Source organism: Zonotrichia leucophrys, chromosome 10 (assembly GCF_028769735.1).
Source record: "Zonotrichia leucophrys gambelii isolate GWCS_2022_RI chromosome 10, RI_Zleu_2.0, whole genome shotgun sequence".
NCBI lineage: Eukaryota > Metazoa > Chordata > Aves > Passeriformes > Passerellidae > Zonotrichia > Zonotrichia leucophrys.
Window position 1 is genome coordinate 631,712 of NC_088180.1, and position 26,483 is coordinate 658,194.

Below are 26,483 nucleotides of genomic sequence, written 5' to 3' on the forward strand. Positions count from 1 at the left end.
CCCGAGCCTTTGAAACAGACAGCTACAAACCAGAAAGTGACAGAGGAAAAACACCTGATCCTTACAGGCACTTTTGCATTTCCAAAGGAGCAACAGCTGTGAAAAGAGGAAACCATTTTACCTCCTGACAACTCTGTGACACTTGCACGAAATGTTGTGCTGGGATGTGATCAGCAGCCCCCGGAGAGCGCCTGGACGGCCGCTCCCCTCAGCCTTCACCCGTGAGGGCAACGCGCCCCCCTCCCGGCTGGGGGGAAAGTTTTGCTCTTCACACCTTTTCCCTAACCCTCGGGCGTGAGTTTCACGCGGTAGTAGGAGCAAGTCTCTCAGTCAGAGCAGTGAACCCCACTGGCTCCCGACTGAGCCGGGTGGGGACGGTCCGTGGTATCCCCGGCCCGGCCCCTCCGTGGGGCCCGCCCGCGGCGCCCTCAGCCCGCCCGGCCCGGCCCGGCTCCGCCGCGGGAGCTCGGCCCTCACAGAAGGAGCGATGCCCACCGCGCTGCCCCCGAGCGGCCCGGCCCCACGCATCTGGGCAGCGATCCGCCGCGGCTCTGCTTCAGAAAACACCCCTGTTACAGACAGGCTGCTCTGTGTTCTCAAACCATTCCCCCTTGCATGCAGGCACACAAAGAGTTTAACGTTGAGGAGGGATTCAATTGTTGGCCCCCCACAGGCAGGCAGAGAGGGCTGTGGCTCAGGTTGCACTGGCTCTTAAAATTAGGGTAAAGACGATCACAGAACAGTCAGGGTTGGAAGGCATCTCTGGAAACCATCCAGTCCAACCGCCCTGCCCAGTCAGGTCACCCGGAGCAGGTGACACAGGAACCATCCAGGTGGGTTTGGGATGGCTCCGGAGAGGGAGACTCCATGACAACCCCGGGCAGCCCTCCCAGTGCTCTGCCACCCTCAGTGTGCAGTTCTTCCTCATGCTGAGGTGAAACCTCTTCTGTTTTTTAGTTTATGGCCTTTGCTCCTCATCCTGTTGCTGGACACCGCTGAAAAGAGTCTGGCATCAATTGGCACCCAGTTTGTAGATATTTGTAAGCGTTAATTACATCCCCTCTCAGTGTTCTCCAGACTTAAGAGGCCCAGCTCCCTCAGTGTCTCCTCATCAGAGATGTTCCATTCCCTAAATCATCTTTGTGCCCTCCGCTGGATCCACTGCAGGAGCTGCATGTCTCTCTGTACTGGGCAGCCCAGAACTGGACAGAGCACACCAGCTGTGACCTCAGTAGGGTCAAGCAGAGGGGCAGGATCATCTCCTTCAACCAGTGAAGAGAATGGTTTTGGATCTGCTGACAAAGTGAATCATTAAACACATGAAGGGCTTGAGGGAAGAAGATAAGTTTTCAGCCCCAAGTAGTGAACTTGAGGAGGATGGAAACAACACAGAAAATGGACAGCAACAGCTAAATACACATTTTCAAATTAAGATCTGAAGGACACATATTGTTAAAGTAAAACGTCATTTTATTTGTTTTATTAGAAACATTGCACAGAGAGGCAGGGCTTTTCACAAGCACGTGTGAGCCCATGTCTCCTGGAGGGTTAGTGTCTCTGGATACGCTGTTAGGAGCTTTGGCACAGCCAAGCACAGCTGCCGAGAGGGGCATGCACAGCGCAGGGCAGCAAACTGCAGCAGGGCTCTGGCAGGGAAAGGGCAACTCAAGGGTAGCTAGGAAATTCAGGTTTTCTAGGATTACAGTAAAATGAAGAGCAAAAAAGGCATTTCTCTGGACTTGGGTTTCTTCCATCACAGTTTTCAGTCCTCTCCACCACACAGGTTCAGCAGTGCCCTCTGGTAATCCCCTTTTGTGTCTTGCTGTAAAGCAAGGAAAGAAAAAAACAAAATACATGTCAGGAAACAGCCATAAAATGTGTAAGCATATGAATTATATTCTAAACCTGTGGGACAGTCTATGATTCACACTGAAGCCTTCTCAGCCTGGAGGAGACTATCTTGACTGAGTTTTACCTATGTGTGAAGTGAAATTATTTAATCATTCTTGCAATACAAATGCAAGGCCAAGAAGAGAGAAATTTGGGTATTAAAAAGGGAAGCAGAAGGACTAGATTCTACTCTGTCTCACTGACCACTGCAAAAATCATACACCAAGGGCACTATTAAAAAAAATTGCTAATAATCTACAATTGACACCTTCAGGAAAAGATTCTGAATTAAGATTTTGACTCAGCTTCATCTACACAAGGAATAGTATAGCATGAGCTATTGTGAGGGTGAAGATCAGCTTTGAAACAGATTCACAAGCTCTTTGCTTATGCCCCAAGTTAGACAAAACCTAGCACCTGTAGCTCCTGTCCAATCACAGAAATGGACAAAAGTCACTAGCTAAGGAGCCTTCTCCTTGAGCACTGAAATGAAAGGGAGTATCAGTTTAGATGTTCTATTTTCATTCAGCAATCACAGAACAATTGTCTCTTCTTTTGATCTGAGGATGGGGACTGGTGAGCAGAATTCTCTTTCAGAACACATCAGTTGATTGCACAAAGCTCACATACACTGTCAAGTGGCTGACAGGAACTGTACCAGCTGTAGACTGTGAAGATAAAGGTGGGTTTTCCCACAGTACATAAATAATACAATATTCTCTCTGTGGCCTCTAACACACCTCCCATGAATTCTAGTGCTACCATGAATCCAATGAAGACTGCTGCAAAGGCCCATGATATAAAACCAAAGATGAAAAACTTGCCTGGATGAAATAATAGAGAGATTTTCCGTATTTTCTCTTGAATTCACTCTTGATTTTCAGCATGTCAACCTCGCAGCGGGACACCATAATCCTGATCAGGACCTTGTCCCGGGTCCCCTTGCCCTACAAGCACACACACATTTAGAGCTGCAATAGCTGAAATGTTACCATTAATTAAAGGTAGGACAGCAAACTACAGGCAACCAAGATGAGCAATAAAAGCTAAAATGAATCAAATCTTCTAATGAAGATCATTATTATGATGCAAGAATCTGAGCATGAATGTACCTGTCTCATCAGCAGTGTTTAACCAACCTGCAGCCACAAATTTAGCTTAGACTGTAAGGAGCACTTTGGTTCACCAGCTCTTCCTGGAACTGCCTAATGCCTCTCACCAGGTGTTTCTCTTTATTCCTTTTTCTTCACAAAATGTTTTGAGGCCAATTTAATATCTTATTTTGGCATTCAATAAACAGCTTTTTTTGCTATCAGCTCTTGGTTACGTGCAAAAGATGTGTCCAACTTTGCTAATTATAATCATCTGCTCTAATAAAGATCTTTATAATGAAACTCTTTCCTACATTTCCCTATACCAGAGAAATCTGAACAGATAATCCAGGCTGGTAAGGGTTAAAGAATGCTTTTGAACAATATTAAGCAATTGTTAATTTATTCACATGCCAGTGACATTTCATATGAACAGAAGTTTCTAACAATGACAACAAAAAAAATAGTAGAGAGAAAAACCAGTCTTTCCTACCTTCATGGAATCATACAGTCTGTCTGCAAAATACAGCTGCTTGTTCTGAATGCACTGGACTGAAGAGAGAGACAAGAATAGTTAAATATCCTGCCCATGCACAGGACGCAGAATACTGCAGCCATTTTTAAAGCTATGATAAGTAGTCAAAATAAGGTTTTCAGCAAAAGTTCCTCCAAAAAGGGGACACAGAGAAAATATTTTTCCTGACATGCTACTTAGAAGTCATTTGGTTTAGCTCATGACTGAACCACAGATGCTCACATTCTTAGGAAGGGTTTCCTTCCATGAAAATGCCATAATTTCAGAATGCTGGCCCTCCTCCACAGCTCCCAGTTCATGGTTCCACTTCTAGAAGCAATCTCTCCTCTGGAACACTCCTTGTATACTCACCCATGAGAAGTCTCCTTTTCAAGGCTGAGCTCTGTCTATACTCTATTTGCATTAGACAGCTCTCAGTTCACCCTCAGTCTGAAATGCATTTTCCCCTTAAAGAAATCCTTCTTAAACACAGTGACATCCTTGCCATCTTCACCTCATGGCACAGTATCAGTCTTACACCCTGCCTCCCTCTTTCAGAGATTTCAGTGTCAAATCAGCTCTTCAATTAGCCCCTACCACCCCCACTGCCTGCCTGTCTCCTCCTCTCACACACACATGCTGTTTTCTCTCCAGCCTAGGTGGGTACTGAACCATTTCAACCTTTTTGTTTGCTTGGGGAAACAAACACTAAGCCCCTCTGTCAAATAAAAGTGGAACTAACAGCAGATCACAACACACATGCATTTGAATTTTAACTGGAAAGCAAAGTTTACATCTTGCAGAGGGCAAAAATAAGCTGCTTCTCAGTATCTGCAATATCCAAAAATACACCGATGGATCCAACAACACCAGCATGCCCAGCTAATTTCTCATCTAGCAGGGTGAATCCAGGTCCTACCTTTATCATGATACATTGCAAGAACCCTGAAAAGATCCCACATAAGGACAGTCTTTACTTCAGGGTAACTTACCAAGATTAAGGAAGGCATTCTCCAAATCTCCCTTAACCTCCTTCTTGATGCTCTCCAGCATATCATATGGGCTGTAGCTCTTGTACCTCTCAAACACTAGCACAGAAAAGAAAGTAGGTGAAATCAAAACCAGACTAAGAATTGGCAGAAATAACCAACCAAAGCATGAACACAGACACAGGAATGTAGAGACACATAATTAATAAATATCCATGCAAGTCCTTCTGAGAATCTCATCTTAAATACAAGCAGAAGTTTGTAAAGGTCCCATGCTGTGGCCTTTTTGTTTTCCTTGAGCACCTCTATAATCTGCGAAAACACCATCTTAATCCTGTACTGGTATTTTTTGAAACAACAGTGATTTAAGCTCTGAGAAATCTTCAAATGGCTTTTCTCATGTGCTGCTTTCGGGTCTTCACTGGCAGATTTAAGCACATGACATAGCTGAGCTACCCTGGCACAGAGGTAAAAGCCACAGGGCTTCTCGAGGTATCCTGCATCCATATTTTCTAGCTTTGCAACATCTTTGTTTTCAGGTATGTGACATATAACTGAGCATTGTTACACCTGTGTAAAAAAACAGCTGTACACACTTAAAATGTGAGATCAACACATCCACAGAAATAACTAGATTAAAAAAAAAAATTAAGACCTTGGACATGAATTAAGATTTATGAGATCTCCTATGTTTTTGAGTGCTTTTCACAATAATTTCAATACATGGGACAAAATCATTACCATTTTATTATAACTTTCTCTTACAGGAAAAAAAATATTCTGTCTCTTGAATAGTACCTTTCTGCAGGTGGGGAACACTTCTTTCAGTCATAATGTTGATCCACTTGGGGACATCAGTTCCCTTTCTCTTCACACCAGCATCATAGAGGTCCTGGGGTTAGAAAGAAAAAGAAAATCACAAAAACTCAGGAGTTGCACAAGAGGCTATTGCAAATGTAGACAATTTTCTAATTGGAAAAACAAGCACCACTGGAACTGTGTCTGTGGGAGAAACACACAGGGACACGTGGTTGAGCAGGTCACCAGGACAACATTTAAGGATCTAAATCTGACACTAAGACTAATTGCTTTGTATTCACCTCTGGCTACAGCTTTACTCTGTATTTAGCTCTGTTTACCTCAGCAGAACTGCTCTTGACAGATGCAGATGTAACAAACAAGCACTAACAGCCACTAAGCTCACTGCAATGGATGCGTTTCCTTTTGTTAAAGGCTCTCTCTCTTCATGTATCTAAAAGAAATACCAGAGAGCTTCTGTATACTGGGTAAGGAGTCTGTGAAAATTGATCCCTGAAGGCATCAGGATTGGCAGATTCACTGACACCATGCAAACGTTACTGTGCAGGACAATCTGAAATGCACACACCTACTTCACAAATGCTCTCCACTTCCATGTTTATGCTCAATATCCCCCAAAGCCTGACCAACTGGAGATATTTCATGGTCACTACCAGCACTTACCCTGGCATCTTGGTCAATCAGCTCGTAATCAATCACAGAGGTATCTTCACACCTTTTGCCCTTCAAACGAGATATCAGTATTTTAGAAAGGTTTCTATGAAAGAAAGCTGTTTGCTATGCATATATTCAGTTTTTTTTCTTTTTTTAACCTGAATTTGCTAAATGAGTAACCGCATACTCCACCCCATTACAAAGCTAATGCTGTAAATGCTGCATTTCTGTTAAAATACTTTGCCCTTCAACATTTGAATATTTTTTCCCCCCCAAAGGTTGGTGAAAATAGAGGGGAATTTAAGAGTGCATCAGAAACCCAATGGTTTCACTGGCAGCCACCCCTGAGGCACATTGGAGAAAGTGGGAAACTGAACAGCCCTACCTTGGCCAGGGCAACCATGAGCTTGCGGAAGTCACCAGACGTGTCTGATACTATGTCCTTTTCCAGCTCTGTCTTGTACACTAGAAAACAAAGAGTTCTTTTCAGGCAAAAGGGTAGCTCACAAATACTCCTTTACAAGAAAAAAGGCTGCTAATTACTGTGTTTTATGCACATAAACAGCTACAATCTAAGTCAGGTGTGGAGGACAATGAAAATGAGTCCACGCTTGCCTACATCAAACCCAGCACTGCTACCAGCTAGCCACGAGGTCCATGCAATCAGGGTCTCATGGAAAGCTTACCCAAATTTTCATTTAGACACAACTTGTATTAGCAGCAAATAGCCTTCAGTCTGTTTGCTACCATGCAACAAGATGCAACTATATAAATCACACAAATATCCAGAACACCCGTACAAAACAGCAGAGAACCAAAGCAGATTTGAGTTTGATTTCTAATAATGAAATTCACACTGAGAGGAATTTATCCAAGTGACTTAGTGTAAAAGACATAATACATGGAAACTTGCAAAGTAAACTCACTTTCCCTGTAGACTCTGTTGATTTCACTGAGCTCCTGGTTTGTTCGGGAGCAGATGATTTCAATGAGTGTGTCCTCATCAGTTCCCAGCCCCTGCAACACAAACAGGGCTCACTTAGGAGCTAGCAATGAACAGCAATGCTTAAATGGTTTAAAAACATTTTATGGACATCTTCTCTTCCCCACTCTAACAGTTCAGGGATATTTTTTGCCAGCTGCTCCTGAGAAAAAACAGATGGAGTATTTCTAGGGGCTTAGAGGTCCTGTAGATGTTCTCTCTGGGCAATGTGCATCTGCTGTGAGTGGCAGTGACAGTGGCCTCCTCACCAGCACAACTGGAGAAGGTCTGCTTATCATGGCCTGTGTGATTTTTTTTTCTGTCCACTGGGAGCACAGGAAGAAACTCCAGTCTTATCCTCCTGTTAGGATGCTTTTTGTTAAACCCATCTGTAACAGAATGTCACTTTGCAGGCAAAAATGGGCATGGTTTACCAGAGGATTTCAAGACAAGTAACATCCTGGGAAAACGTCTCATGCTGCAGTCTTGAATGTGTGGAAAATGGAGGCCATTATGTGGAAAAATACCCTTTGGGTAAAATGTCCCCTTTGAAGGGGCAAGAAAGTGGGACAAACAAAAAAAAAAAAAAAAAAGTAAAAGAGGAGTAAACCCCAGTAATTTTATTAATATGACTTAAAGCTAAGAGAACTAGGAGAGCTTTCTACACAATGGCTCTAATGAGCATCTGCGGAAAAATGAAGACTAGCAACATATATAATTTTCTAAATATTGTTGAAATATTTTCAAGAATGTGTAATAGAAAAATAATGAACTCCTCAGTGATAACTTTGCTTTCCTCAAGCAAACAAATGATGCCAAAATCATAGCTTGTAATGCTCTATGTATCAAGCCAAACTTAAGCTCATGCAAATTCAGAGCATTGAGAGGTTTTGCTAATTCAGACCAGGTCAGGAGCAATGGGAACTCCTTGGGAGCTGGGAAAAGCAACCCATGGAGGGCACAGAATATTCTACATTTGGGACCAGCGTGAGGAAATTGCTTGGTCTTTAATCCCAAACCCCAGACTAGTCTGAGTCACAATAAATTATGGATAGGCTGTACTCAGACCAGGAGAGGGCAGCATCTGATTACTCAAACAGGGCATTTGGCCCACAGTTGAAGAGTTACCATCTCCATAGTGGGTTGATTTTTTAGGTTTGGGGATTTAAGGAGTTTTTTTTGGGGGGTCAGGGTATTGTGTGTGTTTATGTGGTGGAGGGGGTGGTTTTGTTTTCTTATTTGTTCATTAACTCCTTTTTAATCATCTGGAGAAGTTAATTAATTAGTATTATTGGCACGTTCTAAATTTCAGACATAACTTAGTACTTGTCTTTTATTCTTAAAAAAAATCAGTTTGAAAACGATGGCCCTGGATATGAAGTCCATGTTCTTTCCCGAGACAGCAACATCAGATCAACAATGTTACATTTCAAAGCTTATTTACCTTCATGGCAGCTTTCAATTCAGAGGCATCATACTGTGCTGGTGTCTTCAGCAAGCCCAAGATCACTGCCTCCAAATGACCCGAGAGAGCAGACTTGAGTGCTGCAGAAAGTTCCTGTAAAATAGATGGGGCGATGGAAGAAAAGAAATTAAAGCTCTCTTCTGATCTCCAGAGAACTTAACCTGCAAGGCTTTAAGTCTCCCAGCCTGCAGCAGTGTTTCTTACACAGCTGACAAGAAAACAGAAACATAAAGACCTTTCTGGCTGTGAAAGCCTAAGAAAGAAATTAGGGCAAAGGAATTTTTTTCTAATCCTCTGAAAATAAGAAGAAGTGCACCAGTGTCTGACACAGTGCAGACACATCTAAACAGCTTCACTCCAGTCCTGAAGCACTGATGCTTTGCTGGAGCTAATAAGCACAGATGGATCTGAGTTTGTCTCACTGTGGTCACTGCTGCTCCATCACACTCCCACAGTTTTCCCAGCAGCACTGTATTTTATGTGGTTTTCCTCTTATCCCAGCCCTTTACTGGCTAAGACACTGGAAAATTGACTGCACACTTATTCCACTGGAAGGCCCAGCTCCCAACCAGCTAGGTGAGGAGATAAAAAATCATCTCTGAGCACTGAAAAATTGTGCCTGTCTTCACGGAAACTAATCAGGAGATTGTAGCCCAAATCCCTATGCTTAATTGCCAGTCTGCCCTAGAAAAAGAAGCAGTCAGGGATGTTCACTGCAGAGGATGCAAACCTGCAGCAAACACTCAGATCCTCTTAAGGGTTTCAGATGCAACTTGAATTATGCTAGTATCAGCTTCACTGTGGTAGTGTATCAAACCAGGACAGTGACAAAGCTGAAATCCCCAGGGTCAAGTCTGGGGTTCACACAGATCCATGTATTCCCTAAGCTGAAGTCAATCTGTAGCATTCAGAAGGGAATTGCTGCATTTCAGGTGCTGGTTTCTCACTAACAATCACTGAGCTGGAGAGGCAGGGGAAAAAGGGGGAGGGAAAGTGACCTCAGCTGAATTGCAGAGAAGTTTGTGCCAGAGAGATAATGAACCAAGGCATTTAGCAATTTCCAGAGTCACCCACTTAACCCAGGGCACTAATTTATGCCAATACTGAATGCACCTTCTGCATGGACTGACCAAGGGAGGGAATGGGGGTTTGGGGCATCTGCCTGCTTCTAGACCTAGAAACATTTTAGTACAACCACTCCATGTGGGATACAATGCTCCAGCCTTTATTTGGGTGAAAATGGGTTCTTCAGAACTGCCACAGGAAAACCAGCACATATCTCTGTAATAAATTTTAAGGAACAAGTTGCCCAGAGAAGTTGTGGCTGGGAACGTTTAAAAGGCCAGGCCAGGATGGGGCTTTGAGCAACCTGATCTAGTGGAAGGTGTCCATCTCGGGCACCTGCAGTCCCTTCCAACCTAAACCAAGAGTTTCCATCAGACACTGCTCATCCCAAAGGAATTTAAAGAGAGCCAGACTATGTGACATTTAAAAATTATGATCTACTGATAGATCCTGCAACACACAAAGCAAAGCAGCCTAGTACAGCACAACACATTGCCAACAAAATCTGCACAGCTGCTGGCAAAGAGAACCATCAGACACTGTCCCTACAAGATATACCTACGTGTCTTTTCATATCCCACTTCCTCCTCTCATGTTTATCTGAGTGGTTCCTACTGCACATTTCCATTGTTTATACGATTGTTTTATTCTTTGGCACTTGTTAAACTTCTGATAAATTCAGTTTGTTCTTGTGTCGCAGCAAGGGAAAAAAGTGAGAGAGAAACATGAAAAAAGTTGCAGATTTTCTTGACTGTGCATTTTCATGGTCATGCAGCACATTTAACAAAGCTTTAAGTGACACATTTCATGCCTGGGGTCCATTTCTGTGCAGATTGTCCCAGTGTCCCCAGGGCAGGAGGTGCAGGCGTGTGCACACATGCTCGTGTCCAACCTGGCTGTGCCTCTGCATGTGCCTCTATCAGTCATGCAGAAAAGCTGCTCAACTCCCAAAACTTAACTCTACATTTACATTTGGGGTCAGGTGAGTATTCTGGGATGCTACTTGAGGACTACCATTTGGGGTCTGGCAAACCTGGAAGAGATACATTCATCATACTCTGAACTCGATAGAAAGTTTCCTCTTTTTCACCCGCATGAAACTTCACATATGATAAGATTCTCAAAACTTCAAAAGAGTAGAGCTCTTGCCTCCCAGACAGCAAGACTCATTTTGCAGAATTCTGCACACATCTTTCAGATTTATTCTGCACACATCTTTCAGATTTCTCTCCATCAATGGATCAGTACCTAAGGTATTTCTGCCAGGATAATTTTTAATGACAGTTCAACTCATTACATCACCATTCCACAGCTGCAGTGCTCATAGCACAAATGACTGCAGTGCTTTCTCAGCTAAGCTACCTGTGTGAACAGAAACAGAACACTTCTCTTATGCTGAGTTGTCTTAACAAAATAAACAAAAATCCAACACCCCCCAAAAATGATAAACCAATCAAAAGAAAAAAAAAAAACCAATCCCCTAAAGCACCTCTCTTTCATTCTCTCCTTCAAATGGAGGCACTTCATGCCAGTGACTTCTCAGTAATTTTAGCACAATTCACCAGGGAATCCTGTGGATCCCAAGGTGATTTCTGAAGGTGCTAGGAAACCACCATCTCCAACAGACTGCAGTCCCAATTGTGCATATTCAACATATTTCAAAGTTCTACCAGTCCTAAACTGTGACAGCATGGACACAGTAGATGCATCTTGAATTTTAGTGACAAGACAAAACCTGAAAAATCTAATTGTCTGCAAGAAAAAAATTCAATAATTATTATTTCTTCATGTTTTCCTACCTTTTTGGTTCTCCTCTGGTAGGCAAAAGCAATGTCCTGCCTCTGCTCATTGCTGCGGTTTGTCAGGATGTTGATGATGGTGACCTCATCCACACCTACAAAGACACAAGACAAAGTTAAAAAAGCTCTCCTGTCCCTGTTCCTGTATCAGGATGCTCCCCAACACTCCAAACACAGCACGTGGGCTGTCTGGAGCAGGGCTCAGCAGCTCTCACTAGTTAGTGTTTATCCTGTCCTGGCTGTGGGAAAAATTTACTGCAATTGGAGTCCAGACCTTGGGTGGGATGCAGATCTTTGGACACATCTCAAAGTCTGGTTTGTGACCAGCTTTGCCACCCTGCCTTGTGCTTCACTTATGTGTCTGTGCACTTGTTCTCAAGCACTCAGAATTCTGCAAAACGTTGCTCATGAACACAGACTTTAAAACTTGCACTTACTAAAGCCTATCCTGTCATCCATTTTAGTGGAATTTTTTCAATGAAGACTTCTTGAAAAAGCAGTTATATTTTCTGTTTAAGCCATTTAATCCATCACTCCAAACATGGAAATGAGAAAACAAACCAGTATATTGAATTCAGTATGTTTCAGAGGCTCAAAAGACAGAAGGGATTTTTGACACTGGAAGAATTAAGTATTTGCTACTTCTTTTTGAAATCACTGAAGATCCATGCTGAGCTGTAACTGGCACACCTAGAGGATGTGGATGCTCAACTCCCAACTTATATTTTAAATAAGTGAACTGCACATCAGTGAAGGTTTACTTTCAAGGGAGCCACTCCAAATCCATGCACTTCAGTGCAACTCTCAGCTTTGGAAGCAAACAGGTGGCTCTAATCTAGAGGTCAGAACAAGCCCAGATCTTCACCTGAGCTCTCTGTTTAATGAAAGTGTTATGAATCCCTTCTTTCACACTTGCACACACATCAGTGTAAAAGATGATTTCTTCATCAAAAACCCCAGAAAGTAAGGATTGGATCAGTAGCTACTAGCAGGACTCAGATCCGTGCCAGAATCCAGCTCCTTTTCTTTTCCCTATTACCCAAAGTAACCTGAAACAAAGAGCTGCAACAGATGTTATAAAAACGAATCATATACAGTAGGAATCTTGCAAAAAACCTTTTAGCCATTAGCTGTAGAGTCTAAAACTCTAAGTCTAATCCAAAAATTCTCTCTCTTTCTTCACCACATTTTTCATGATGAAATAATACATTGGGTAGCCTCCTGTCCCTAGCTTGTGCTGAGGCAGACCTACATCAGTCCTCTTATTCACACAAGCTGGGCCTGCAAATGATGCCATAAGGTCCTGGAAAGCATAATGTGTCTAAGTTACAAACTCTGACTTGCAAACAGGCTGACTGCACATTTCAGCCATAATCTACTCCTGCACATTTTAAAGTGTTCCCACATTATAAAAGAAAACAAATTCTCCCTGTCCAGAACTGGCCACACACAGACATTGAGCCTTTCAGCTGTTGCAGGCTCACAGTACAAGCCAATGTCTTAAGCTTTTTAATAAATTCTGAATTTAAAACATTCTTGGCATTCAAAAAAGCAAATGACATTTTCAAGTTGTACCACAATTGCTTCAGATTAGAAGCCCACAAATGACTGACTGCATCCAAGTTTCTCAAACAGATGCCATGGAAATATGAAGTTAACTCATGGCTCTGGCATTCAGTGGAAAGTCAGGGTTTGTACTTCATTCACACTGGGGAATCATGCTGCACACACAGGATGCTGACTCACAGCTGCTGAGGTGGGGCACAGTTTTGCTAAAGTCTCTGAAAGCTTCAAGGCAATGAAACAGTTTATTTTCAAATTTATTCTGGCTAGGCAGATTTTATCCCTGCATTTCTATCAATGGGAAATGGAAAGAAAAATTCTGCTTAATAACAGCTTTTCTTGTTAAAGAGGCAAGTGGTGGCATTGGTAAGATCACGGTGTTGGAACTCAGTCAGCAAAAATGAGGAAATGAACATAAATGGGGTAAGAGGGAAAAATTTAGATAAAACAAGACCATAATTTCAGTTCTGCTATTTTGCTTAGCAAGGGTTCACCAAAGCCAAACCATGTTGCAATGAAATAGTTCTTTAGTGACAGTTTTAATATTTGGAATATGTGACTGATGCAGTTTGGTGGATTTCAGGAACAGCCCTCTGTCACCAGCAAGTTTACTTCATAATCTTACAAACTCTATCAGAAGTTATGGGCACCTAAACAGAAGATCTTTCTCTAAGATTGAACTGACTGATTTACATGTCATCATTGTTTTAGCAATTTCTGGATGTAATGAATTTATTACAGATCTGTGTTCTAAGCCCTTTCCTACAACAAACCCGAGCCTGAAGTCTGCCAGCCATGGAATAAAAAAGTATCCCATGAGTCCTCAATAGAAGGCTGCAAATAACAAATATTCACAACCTACTCTGACAAATTATTTAACAAGTACTTGAGACACATAAAATGTCAATGCTAGGAAATAATTCTGAAACAGAAGAGACACTTCAGCAGTTGTCTTTGCTACAAGAAAAAAAGAAAAGGAAATCTAACATAAACTCTGTTATTGCCCCTCTAGATAGTTTCTCCTGCTTATGTTCATTTACATCAGCTGATCTATACACAGAGCACACTAGAGCATTATACAGAAATTAAACAGCTTCTTGTCCTATGCAGCAAAAAGCCAACATTTACAAAGAACATGCCCAGGCACTAAATGAATTTGCTGCAGAAACACAAGAGCAAAAAAATGAAACTTTGCCATGGCATTTATACCAAAAGGAAGAAGCCAGAACTGTAACAAGTTATTTGTATTATGCAACCTCTAGGTTGAACAATTGCTAACTACAAGGTTTTATATGACCTGGAGACATTTTTGCACATCTCCCTTCCTAGGCTGGTGGATATATATAAACCCTCTGCATTTAATTCAGCTCCACTCAAAGCCCTGCAAAGGGCTGGACAATGTATTTGTGCAGTATAGTTTTTGCAGGTAGATCTAAGCCCAAATAAACACATCACAGTATTTTCCAGAGGTCCCCACAGATGAACAGATGGCTTAGCAAACTAAGGAATTATCTGAAGAATTAATGCTGAAATATTTAGATATTACATAGAGCAGAACAGTCACACACTCTGCCCTAGAACTTTTCCCTAAACCAAATATACAGCTGTTGCTCAGGCAGTGAAATAAGTTTTGGCCATTTTACACAAGAATCACTAAAATGGAGATTCATGACTCTAATTCTGGGAGTTTCCATTACCATGTAATAATTACCATAGAATTATTTATAAAGCAACTTCTCCCAAGCTGGCCTGCCCTGATGGCAAACAGCAGACTTCAGGCACTGTTTATATAAGGTATAGCCAGAGATAAGACTCCACAAGATATCACTTCCAAGGCAGTGCTATAACTTCCAAAAAATTGGAAAGACTTTGGTGAGTGTGAAATACAGGCCCATTAAAGCATGTACAGACCTCCATTTTCAACACAAAGAAAGCCCAAGGGCTTTATCTGAAGGGTTTATGAAGGGTTCAGATACCAGGTGTCCTTTGTCCTGTAGAGAGTAAAGCCTCCCAAATGGTTCTTACATGCCTGGGTTGTTGGTTTTCTTTTATTTTCAACCACAAACCAGCTTGCATATACATTTACAACTCACCTCTCTCACTGTTTTAACATGAACAAGTCATATTCCTCTTCATCACTCTGTGAGAACTTACATTGCTTATTTCTACTTCCCACATCCAATGCAAACTAAATGCTAGAGAAATGGTGATACTTCGAGGAAAATGGTAGCTGCTGTGGATGTAGGGAGTCTGTTCATTATGGGTGTTATATTTTTATAACTACTACTCAGATATTTCCCACAATTATTTTAAAACTCGTTTTTGCAGGTAGTTCTTTACATCACTGCTCATAAAAATCAGTTCTTGTCTGGATGACTTGGAATTTTCATTGGAGGAAAACCCTACATATATTTTAGAGAACTCACATTTTATCAAATATTCTGAATTAGCAGATGAAAATATCCTGGTCCAAAGCATTCTAAGTGCAAGGAAACAGTACCTGGAAGAAGGCTCATAACACTCTCATACTTAATTCCCCACAAGAATACTTCCATTGTGAGATTCTTTCGGGTGGAAATCTGGTATCAAAACCATAAAGAGATTTTCCCTTTAAAGCCACCCTCCCAGAAGAAGTTCTGGGTAACAAACTAATAAGCTGACAGAAGCTCAAGCCTACAAACATGCAGGTCCATGAGTAAGTTCCTTATTATTCCCTCAGAGAGTTGAAAATCATCTCTCTACTGAAATGTTTCCATGTAACTTAACTGCACTGCTGAAATTGCTGAGAGAAAGTGGAAAGAGAACTTGGGCTTGACTTTCCTGACTGGAAAAGCTTTTGTACTGCCTAGGAGATTGCAATTTCCTTTTGCAGTAATCAGCAGCTTGAGAGTTCAAATGTGTAAGTTTGTACCTACCCTGAGAGTCTCGTGGTGTATTTGAAATGTCTAGATTTGCCCTATAATCAGAGCTGCAAAAAATTATAAAGTCTGGACAAAAGTCTACATATATACAAAGCATCTGCTGCAAAACCTGATTATAGATAGAGATAGATAGAGAGATAGAGGGATAGATAGATAGAGAGATAGAGAGATAGATAGAGAGATATAACTCATCAGGGAATTTTTTTTAAAAACAAGAAACAATAAATTATTCAAAATCAGAAGTGAATCCACTCTAATAAGGAATTTCTCTAGTTAAATTAAGTATCTTGTGAAAGAATGCCTTGTGCTTGTTATGGAGGGGATATATTTTACATTTTATAGCAAGTCAAACACATGCTTTGCTGGCACTGATGGAAGACTTAGCATTTCTTTCTGATGAGAAATTGTTTGGCTTTTAAATTTCTCCCTGACACGAAAGCAAAATTGTTGCTGGTTCCAGCTACGCCCAGCTGCTGCTGCCCTGGCCTGGAGCAAGAGTGGAAAGCGTGGCACTCCCTGTCCCAGCACAGGGGCACAGCCCTGCAGGGCTGCACTCCACACTCCTGCTCTCCTGATGGTTCCCATGCACCAGAGGGAAGCCTGTCCAATAACCCAGCCCTGACAGGCTCACACTGCCCTGCCCCTGAAATACCGCACACTCATTTCAGAAACTAGTTTTGACCCCAAATTAATACAAGAGGAATGATTATTTAGTTCAAAACTCAGGATAAAGATGTTCAAACCACCCCTATGCCGGTGTCTGGAGCTGAAAGGAGGAAGAAACATCCAAGCCAACAATCCAGCAGAAATCCATGATTCAGAGCCCACTGCCAAAGGAGCTGACACTTCATTCTCAAGTGGCAGAAAAGAAGAAGAATTTGAAGTACTGATGAATCAAGAGAGGAAAAAAAAAAGTGATAACCTCAGCAACTTGTGGCTACAAACTTAAACATATTCAGAGCATGCACTTAGAGGGTTCAAATTCTAACTTGGTCAAGATTTCAAGGAATCCAGCACCTCCTAAAGTAGGCATCCTTGAGTAAGGATATCAGAATGTTGGTGTTGAGAGCCAGTCTTGCTCTGGTTTTTGCAAGCCAGGCTTCTCCCTTGGCCCTGTGCCCACCTTTGGTCTTGATGGCCGTTTCCAGGGCGGCAGCGTCGCGGTCAGCATCGAAGTTGGAGTAGGCCTTCACTGTGGCATATGCACTTGGAGGGAGAGAATGCTGCAGGGAAAGGAGCAAAAACCACAAAAAACCCTTCAGAGTTCAATCTGCGATTAATGAAACACAATGCAAGAACTACCAGCAGGTATCTGTGGAAATGGAATTCTCCTAAGAGCCACTGAAGCCTCTTCTCCTCATGCGTACTGCCAGAAATCCCCTCACAGCCATGCTTACAGAATATATACAGACAGATATTGTATTTATTGCAGCAAAAACCCAACACCTTCCAAGTTTACTCACTAAACATAATTATTCTAAAATCCAGAGTTTTCTGGCTAGATCTGAGGGAAAATTACTACAGGAAGGCAGTTTAGATTTGAAGTCAATATTTTACTTTTGATTACAGGCTACAGATAATAAAGAAAAAAGAATGAAATTGAAGATTAACAATGATAAAGTTAGAAAAAGTTTTGTGCGCTGTCTCATGGACTTTAAAGATAGCACACACAAAAAAAAATCTATTTAAGGCCATAATTCTAGAAAGCAGAAGTTATTAATATTTTTTTAAAATTCTTGGCCTCCAGATCCTTGCTTTAAGCAGCATGAGACTTGGAAAACCAAATGACATTTCAGATTACCACTGCCAAGAGTATGAGGACTTGCAGGTAAGCTCACTTACTAAACAGATGCAACATTTTCCAAGTTACCAGATTTTATCAGCCGTTTATCATGGTCCTCTCTGAGGATTAGAGCTGCAAACAGAGGGTGACCAGAACAGAGATTCAGCTCTTCTCAGCTGCTTCAGTGTGAGCTAACAGCTTGTTAGCAGCTCCCAGCGGAGGGTTAAATTAAACCACGGATTCTCATACATAGCTGGGTAATATTCACAAATCTCACTCTGCTGAGGTCAATTTAGAAACCTAAACCTCTGGCAGAGAGGTAGAGCTACTAGCACCTGAAATTGCCACAGCCATTTCCTAAGTGAATGAACAACTAAGCTTTCTGGGAAAAGATCCCCAGAAACTTTTGTTTCCATCTCTAACTCCAAAAGGAAGCTGGGTTCATGAACAGAGCTAAGCTATCCTAATAGCCCTGGAAAATATTTTTACATGCAAATTTTTAAGAGGAGCACTTTGAAGTAAGAAATTCCATGGTTTCTGACTAATTCTGACCCTATCCCTGTAGAGGTCACGCTGTTCTGTACAGATTCCTCTGGCAGCTGCCCCTGTGCCTTCTGCAGACAATCTGTTTTGTGCTGTGGAGATGGGAAGTCAAAAAAGCACCAATAAACTGAATCATTTTCTTTTGTCTCTTCCCAGCAGTTCAGAGCAGCAAAGTGGCCCCAGTTTGGCCCAGAGCCACACCACAAAACACAGCCTTTGCTTTTAGTGGCAATGGAAACAGTAAATGGAGACATGCAATGCAGCCTCAGAGAAATCCGTGTGCCTGAGAGACTCCTGAGCCAGGCACCCCCATCCTGGGGCACTGCTCACTGACCTGCACTCTGCATCATCTCAAACAAGTCCCCTGGTGACCCCAGCAGAGCTGGGCACCTCTCCTTCCACCCAGCTCCAGGTATTTACTGAGTAATTTGGATGGAGCTGTTTACTGCAAGGATGATGCGCACACTAACAAAACACACAGCATATTTGCAATTTGGTGGCCATTTCTCCTCTGTCCCTACACCCAGGGCATGCACCAAGTCAGACTGAGCTTCCCTGACACCTGACAGGTCTTATCAGGGTGATTGCCTTTGAAAAACAGCCATTTCAATTCCAAGCTACTCAGTTACTCTGGTACACTGCTGTACCACAGTACTAGTACTCTGTGTTTTCAGACAGAGCTCTCAAACTGACTTTCCACTTAGTTCAGTACAAAATTCTTTTCAATGTGGCAGTAAAAGTCCAGATAATGTGCAACTGCACCACCTGTCTGGGCCAAACTAAAGCAGAGAAACTTGTTTTCTCCCTATGCATTGAGTGGCTTCAGAGGTCCTCTACCTGCTTTACTTCCTCTGAGCTTGAGAAATTTAATCCTATTGGGAAACATGAGGGAGAAACAAATATCACTAACAGCTTCAGAGGCTTAATTTAACCTAAAACACCAGGACCCTTCCACCTACACCTAAGTATTCTGAGAATATTTCTATACTCTTGCAGAGGGATCCAGAAGCTGGGAGCACAGACCCACAGAGAAGGGGAATGGAGGAAGGGAAGAGGAAAGGGAAGGGAAGAAGGGGAAGGGAGGAAAGGGAAGGGGGAAGGAGGGAAGGAAGGGGGGAAAGGGAAGGGAAGGGAAGGGAAGGGAAGGGAAGGGAAGGGAAGGGAAGGGAAGGGAAGGGAAGGGCAATCAGGCCCTTCACCTTCACTCAAATCAGCTCCTGTACCACTGATGCAGAGCACAGCACAGCACTGGGGCTCAGCCACAACCATTCTATACCCTCAAGGTTAAAATTGTAAGAGAAAAATTGCTGGCCCAACTACTGTGTCTAACATCAGGTAATTTGCTAAATCACTGCTCAGAGGAACTGCTCTAATGCTGCAGAGGTACACAGGGCAGCTACTCAGTAATTCTGGATTCCAGCTCAGAGCACAAAGAGCTGCCTGAGCCTTCTGACACTGCAGCAGGATTTCTGAGGGAAATGCTCCATGGAACAGTATTCAAATCTGGCTTTTGCAACTACTTGCAAGAATCAAGGAAGAAGTGAGAATAGATTGCTTAATTATTATTCCAAAAGTAATTCTCCATTAAAACACACAACCATGAAAGCTGAAGACTTGACTGTTTTTGCACTACAAAACCAGTTTTACTGCTTACCCACAGTGCACTGGCCAGTTCTTTGCAATAACTCTTCCACAAACATAGTCTGGTGTAATTAATTTCACAATAAATACCAAAAATTGGCAAAACATTTGCTTGTACCAAGCTCAGACCTGCAGCTACCAGCTGTAAGATTTATATGTGTAGCAAGTTCATTAGGAATGTGATGAAATAATGCATGGATAGGATTCACTTCCTCTTCAGTGACAATCACAGAACCACAAATCCATGGCATGATATGCTGATACCACGGTGGTACTCTACCCTCTAACTGTTACTGAACAAATTAAGCAAAGAATTTGACTTTCTGGTATTTCAATAAAACTATAAACCAAGTGCAGATGTGGTGAAAAATACACAATCAAAGCTAAAACAGAAAATGAGAAAATAAGTTTGAGAAAATAACTTTTTTCAAGAGCTAGTTTGGTTTTGGTGATAACCATTAAAGGAACCAGATCCCAAATATTTTTGTTCTCATAATGTTCTCCATTTTTAACTGTGAAAAAAAAATCTGAGGGTATCAGCAAAAGCAAACTCATTTCCATCTTCTGTTCTCATCCTTAACTGACTTGTTCCTTTGGAAGAAAGAGGGACACAGATGCAGACATTGTCTGCCCTGTGATGTCTTTGATAAGGCCCAGCAGGAGGATACTGGATTAAATCATGTAACACCATTAAATCATGTAACTGTCCTATGGTTTACAGCTGGCTTGTGGATGAAAACTGATCACTGCTGATGAGGTTTTCAGCCAATAAAAAGTTTAAGAGATGTGTGGTATCTTGTAAACTGCACAGCTCAGTACAATTGCTGGTGCAGAGTCCTGTAAAAGGAACAAGATGAGACATTTCAGTAAAACAAACTTTTTTTGCTTAGATAATAATACTTACATCTCCTTCAAGGCTGAGCTTGCTTAGAATTTCATGTACAGTGGACATCTTGAAAGAATGCTGGAGGAAGAGAAAAAAAAAAAGACAAAGTAGATTTAAATATATTTACAGTTCCATCAGTGTGTTCCACCAGTCCTGAAGCACTGCAGCACCTCAAGTGACACAGTCCAGTGGACTGAAGATTTAAGTGTGGAAGAAGATTTAAGAGTGCCCAAGCCACATTAATGATGCAGCAACAAGAGGACTTCATTCCATTGTACAATAAAAATTCCTTAAACGAGCATTTCTTCTGCATTTTAAATACTCAGACAGGAATTTGAGAAATCTCTGCCTCAGAAACAGATTGCCTACGGTGACAACTCAGTACCAGGAAAATTACTCAGAAACATTATAGCTTGGTCCAGCTCAAAGTCAAAGAACAGCAACAAGTAGTAGCATTCACATGCCCAATTCCTCAAGTGCTCAGGAAATGCAGTGGAATTATTTCTTTTCTTGCAGGCATTTTACAAAACCATAACTCCATTTAATCTTTAACCCTGGATCTGGATCTTGTGGTTTTGTTGTAGCTCTCCAGGACAAACACCACTCAGTAACACAATTATCAGAGATGAGGTAGTAAGGGCTAGATTAAAAAGATTGTGGCAACTTAATATCAGTGCTCCATTGCCACAACCTGGATAACATCTTCCTTGTAAATGCAAAAAACCAGGGAAAATCCCAACCCTGAGACGGGTTATATACATGGCAGAAATAAACATTGATGTGATAAACTTATGTTACAACACTTTGCCTGCTTTAAACGCTGGATTCTGGTCAGGGATTCTGGATTTCAGATGGTTTCAATCCTCCAGCAGTCACTGTTCTGACAGGATGGGGCTTTCCCCAGAGGAACCAATCTCCTCTCCACCCAATGACCAGTTAAGGGCTTGGAGAACCAGAGAAGCTTAAAATAGTTTCTTGATAATGGTGATCTGGTTAAAACTCTAGGAAAAAGTGTTTTGTTCTTGTTGTTGTTTTCTTTGTTTGCTTGTTTTAACTCCTGTAAGGAGAAAAGCTAAGAAATTTTTTGGCAAAAATAGCTAGTGCTACAAGAATAAAACACAGCAGCAAAATCAGAGTACATTTGTAATGCAACTGCTGTTATCTCACATTTCCTCATTCAGAACACAGAAAGAGAATCTTCCATCTTCTGAAACAATCTAGGTTTAAGTAACAAAAGCAACCTGACTTCCAACAAAAAGTAGGATTCCAGGGGAAGAAAAGACAGAACAAAATGACAGTCATGCACTGATATATTTGAGAAAAAATGTTTTTTTCAGGGCTAAAATCCAAACCAGGCCTTTAAAGACAGCCTGCAGAAGTTGTAATAAGCTGTTACCAGCTGTTGGCACTATAAACCATGCTGGGCAGAGGGGACTCATATATATATTCCTGAGTTATGAAATTCCTAATGTTTACTCTCCATAAAATGAAGAGCCTGTGAGACCTTTGTACTCTGACAGTATTTCAACTATTACCAAAGATGAGCAACTGAAGTCCTTTAGTCTTGTCACAAAGAAAACACCAGTGAGAGCTGAAGCGAAGCAAATGCAGCATAACCTTTCACATGAAAAAAACCCCAAATCACTGAACAGCTTTTTGCATGACTACTGTTTCTAAATCAATTAAAAGCCACACTGGATCAGGTTTGTTGGAACAAAAGACTTGATCAGAGTCCAGGAACAGAACTAACACACCCTCACATAGAACTGGAACTCCAGGTTCATATCACCAGGACACAACAATGCTATAGCAACTGACTGCCCATCAACAGCAAGCTGGCTGAGAAAAAAAAAGGGAGTTCTTGCAGGAATCTTTGCAGAGAACGATTTTTTTACCCAGAGAACAAACACAGCTCTTGTCACACCCTGCTGTGCAAAGCACTCATATTTGAGAACAGACTCTCACTGTTCTCTGATGGACTGATTTTATCTGATGCAGCTTTGACAAGTCCTGGATGGGTTTGAACATGTAAAGAGAAAATACTTGCACCAGCCTGCTCTTCCTACACTGGAAAGGAATCAGGTTTTACCTTCCAGCTGTAAACTAATGCTTCAATACCTTAAGGCAAGTTTCTACAACCAATTTCTAAATGCACATTACACAATCCTCAATCATATTATTCTGCTAAAACAGATGGCATGTTTTGACCTCAGTCCTCCCAGAAGGCACTGGGTTACAGCTCTGTTATTATACTGGCCCAGTCTCTATTCACCAATTTATCCCTGAAACTCTTTGGTAAGGGAAGAACGTGAGTTTAAAAGCAGCCCCATATCTTGATTTCCAGGGCCAGCTCACACACATTATGGAAAATCCCCCTGTGTTCCATGGAAAAGTTTCAGGTATGCACAAACAACGGCATTGCTCAATCAGCAGAATTAGCATTTTAAGAAGCATTTATTATACCAGGCAGAGATATGAGCAAAGGGTGTTCCCAGACATCTGAGCCAAGGAAACGGCATCCCCGGAATGAGAGAATGGAAACTCTTCCACTTGGAGCACATTTGTGTCCAAAAACCAGGGCAAGCCTGCTAACAGAGAGGAGGGAGAGTGAGGAAGACCTGCAGCATCAGCTGTAAATGAAACAAGGGCTCAAAATCATTCATATATATACAGTGCTAAGCAGGAGTACAAATAGGCCAGGCTGCATCTCCCCAGATCACCCAATAAGGGTTAGCACATCCCTTAAAGCCACTGCTTGGGGCAAAAAAAACCCAAAAAAATCTTCTTTAAAGAAAAGCATTTCAAAACCCATTAAACTGCTCTACCACTAACTACTTGAACCATTTTCTTCCACAGACATTGCTAATGACTCAGGAAGTTCCATTCCAGGAAGACACCATGCACATACAAAATAAAGGACTTCTGTTTCTTCAACACAAGTTATTCTCACTTTTGAGACTTTACAAGAAAACCTCTTTGGGTTTGGGTTTTTTTTGGTTCATCAAGGCAAACTATACCAAATGTTGGCCAATGGAAACTCTACCCACTAGGGCTGTTTATCACAACCGGCTCTAGCAGCAGAAGGCACACACAGGGATAAATGGTTCAAGGGCACGCTGGTTCCAGGAGCCTTTCACTCCTGCCCTGTCTGTCAGGGTCTGCACCTCTGTGCACATATAGCATTGGAATGTGAACATAAGAAGTGATGTTAAACAGAAGTAAAGCTGCCACGTATAAGCACACAAGCCACTTCTGCATGACTGCGCTGAAATCATTTCACTTCTCTATCAGTTAAAATACCTGGCAACATTCCTGTGCCCTGCCTCCCCTCCTCACGGGAGGGGGAAGCGGTGTCCGAGCTGACTCAGGGCCCAAAGGCAGCAGCAGCAGGAGCGGCAGGGCGGGAGGCAGAGCCGCGGCCGGGCCGGGCCGGGAGGAGCCGGGGCTGCTCGGGGGGCGCTGCCCACCCGGCCCTGCCCCGCTGGGCTTTCCCGCTGCCCTTTCCTGCCGCCCGTGCCAGCGGCCGCACCCCGGGCGAGCAGGGAAAGGAAAGGAAGGGAAGGGAAGGGCAGGGGCCGCTGTCCCCGGCGGGCTCGGGGCTCCGCCGTACCTGCGGAGCAATTCCAGCCTCGCCCCGGCTGAATGAACACCAACAGCCAGCCTGGCCGGCCGGCACAGCTCCTCTGCAAGCCTCCGCACCGAGGAGCGAACTTACGGTACCATGGTCAACCCAGCGGAGCCTTTGTGTACCTTAACGACGAGCAGAAATCACTATCTGGGGAAGTTTGGCGAAGTTTGGGACAGGTTCCTCTTTCCTGAGCGCTGTCGCCACACCCAGAGTTGCTGCGGGGCGCACGAAGCTGCCCGAGGGCTGCCTCGCCCGCGGCCCCGCCGTCCCAACGTGGAACCGACACGGAAAAGTAACGGGCGGGCAGGGCCGGAGGAAGGGGAGCCGGGCGCGGGAGGGCGGCGGCCGCGCAGCCACCGCCCCGCTCCGCATCCTGCCCGCTCCGCATCCTGCCCGCTCGGAGCCCGCTCCGCATCCTGCCCGCTCCTCGTCCTGCCCGCTCCGCTCCCCCCGCAGCAGCAGCGGCGGCTCCCGCAGCGCGACCCCCGCCCGCAGCCCGCCCGGCCCCGCGGCGCTGCCGCCCCCGTTGCTGCCGCGGGCTCACCTGGCTGGGGCGGGCAGGGCGGCTCTGGCGGCGGCTCGGGCGGCTCTGGCAGCAGCTGGGGCCCGCGGCAGCCCGGGCGGGGTTTTGTAGGGCCGGGCGGGTCCCTCCCGCCCCGGCGCCCCCCCGGCACGGCGCTGACTCACCCGGCCGCGCCCGGCTCCGCCGCGGGACGGGGACAGCGACGGGGTGGGCGAGGGTAGGGCAGAGCAGCCTCTCCCTCCGCACCCGTGCCCCGCCGGACGCCCGGGGCTTCCCGAGGTTGTGGCGGCGCCGGGGGCAGCGCCCTGGGCTGCAGGGGTCGGGCTCAGCCCCCAGCCCCGCTTCCCCACCTGCCCGCTGGCCGCCACCCTGCAGCTGCTGGGGAAGAGCGCCCCGTTCGCCTCCCCCCAGCGCTCCCGGGGCAGCAGGGGGTGTTTGCAGCCCCTGCTTTGGGTAACTCAGAGCAGCGCGGCCCTGGCAGCGCTGGGGCTCTCGGGGCACAGCGCAGGGCCCGCACCTCGAACGCCCCCGGCAAGCCGGGCCCTCCCAGCCCCGGAGCGAGAGCTGCGCTCGTACACAGCAAAACACCATCCCTGCAGTGGGCAGGTGGGCACTCCCTGCTTCCACCATCCCTGCAGTGGGCAGGTGGGGCCCAGGTACTTCCACCATCCCTGCAGTGGGCAGGTGGGGCCCAGTACTTCCACCATCCCTGCAGTGGCAGTGGGCACTCCTGCTTCCACCATCCCTGCAGTGGGCAGGTGGGGCCCAGGCTGCTTCCCGCAAGCCGTGCTCAGAGTTCAGGGGTATCTGAGCACGGAGAAGCCTGAATGACGTCTGGCACAAGCAATAAATGCTGGAAGAATGAGACACAAGCTCTGCTCTGAGGCTGACTCATTATCATGCTCAGATAACCCGAACAGGCCTACCACACCCAACGCAGGGACAGGAAATCAAAGCTTCTCCCAGCCCAAGTAGTGAAAACTCAATTATAGAGTCCAGGTGTTGCACTTGTAACAAGGGACAAATATAGTTTAAAAGCATTTGCAGACCTTCAGTTGGATCACTTGAGATGATTGTTTCCCCTCAACAGCATGGAGAATTGACGTGAAATGCTGCAGAAAAAAGCAAGCACTCCCCACTTCCAGTACAAGCAGTCATTCCTGTAACTTCAGTGTGGTTTTCTTAATCCCTGCAGGTGAAGAGATGTGCACAGTTCTTTCAAGAATATGTGGCCGCTCAGTTGATTTGATTCTGCAAAGAGATATATTAGCAGACATACTTGTCTCTGCTAGTGTAAGTATTTTTTGTAGGCATAGACAGAGATGGCAGACATGGGGTAAAAAATTTTAGGCTTAGCCAGGTGCATAAGAACAGCAGTGGCAAAAGCTGGCAAACACAAAAGAGACAAGAACACGGGCTGAGAGACACAGGCTGCAATTCCTGGGGTGAAACAAGATCAGCAGTACAAAAAGGGAGAAATATTAGGAAATACTACACTCGACTTCAAACATGGAGGCAAGAGAGTGGACACATGAACTGGTCATTCCAGAAGGGGAAAATAATGTTAATACACCTTTTCTGGTTAAACAGGAGTGACATGAAGGGGAGAGCCACAGGAAAAGGCCTATCATGGAGCAGTGTTTTCTCAGAAAATGTCAGTGCCAATATTGCATTAGTTTGACACGTTAGCCTTGTTTTTGGCAAGGCCACTGTGGTTATTTCTCTGT

The 26,483-nt window shown here is 44.0% G+C and overlaps 1 protein-coding gene across 2 annotated transcripts; it reads right to left on the reverse strand.

The window, feature by feature from the left end:
• Positions 1-1,449: 1,449 nt before the first annotated feature.
• On the reverse strand, positions 1,450-24,910 carry ANXA2 (annexin A2). 2 transcript variants are annotated; one of them, XM_064721948.1, is made up of 13 exons: positions 24,778-24,910; positions 20,624-20,683; positions 16,876-16,975; positions 11,269-11,363; positions 8,384-8,497; positions 6,884-6,974; positions 6,343-6,422; positions 5,967-6,026; positions 5,283-5,376; positions 4,488-4,583; positions 3,475-3,533; positions 2,715-2,837; positions 1,450-1,822 (listed from the first exon to the last, which is right to left on the reverse strand). In XM_064721948.1, the coding sequence occupies exons 2-13, from the start codon at positions 20,669-20,671 to the stop codon at positions 1,763-1,765; spliced, it is 1,020 nt and encodes a 339-aa protein (XP_064578018.1). In that variant the 5' UTR covers positions 20,672-20,683; positions 24,778-24,910; the 3' UTR covers positions 1,450-1,762. The 2 variants fall into 2 exon arrangements, with proteins under 2 accessions (XP_064578018.1, XP_064578019.1); XM_064721949.1 differs by lacking the exon at positions 24,778-24,910 and adding an exon at positions 24,356-24,527.
• Between the last annotated feature and the right edge of the window lie 1,573 nt (positions 24,911-26,483).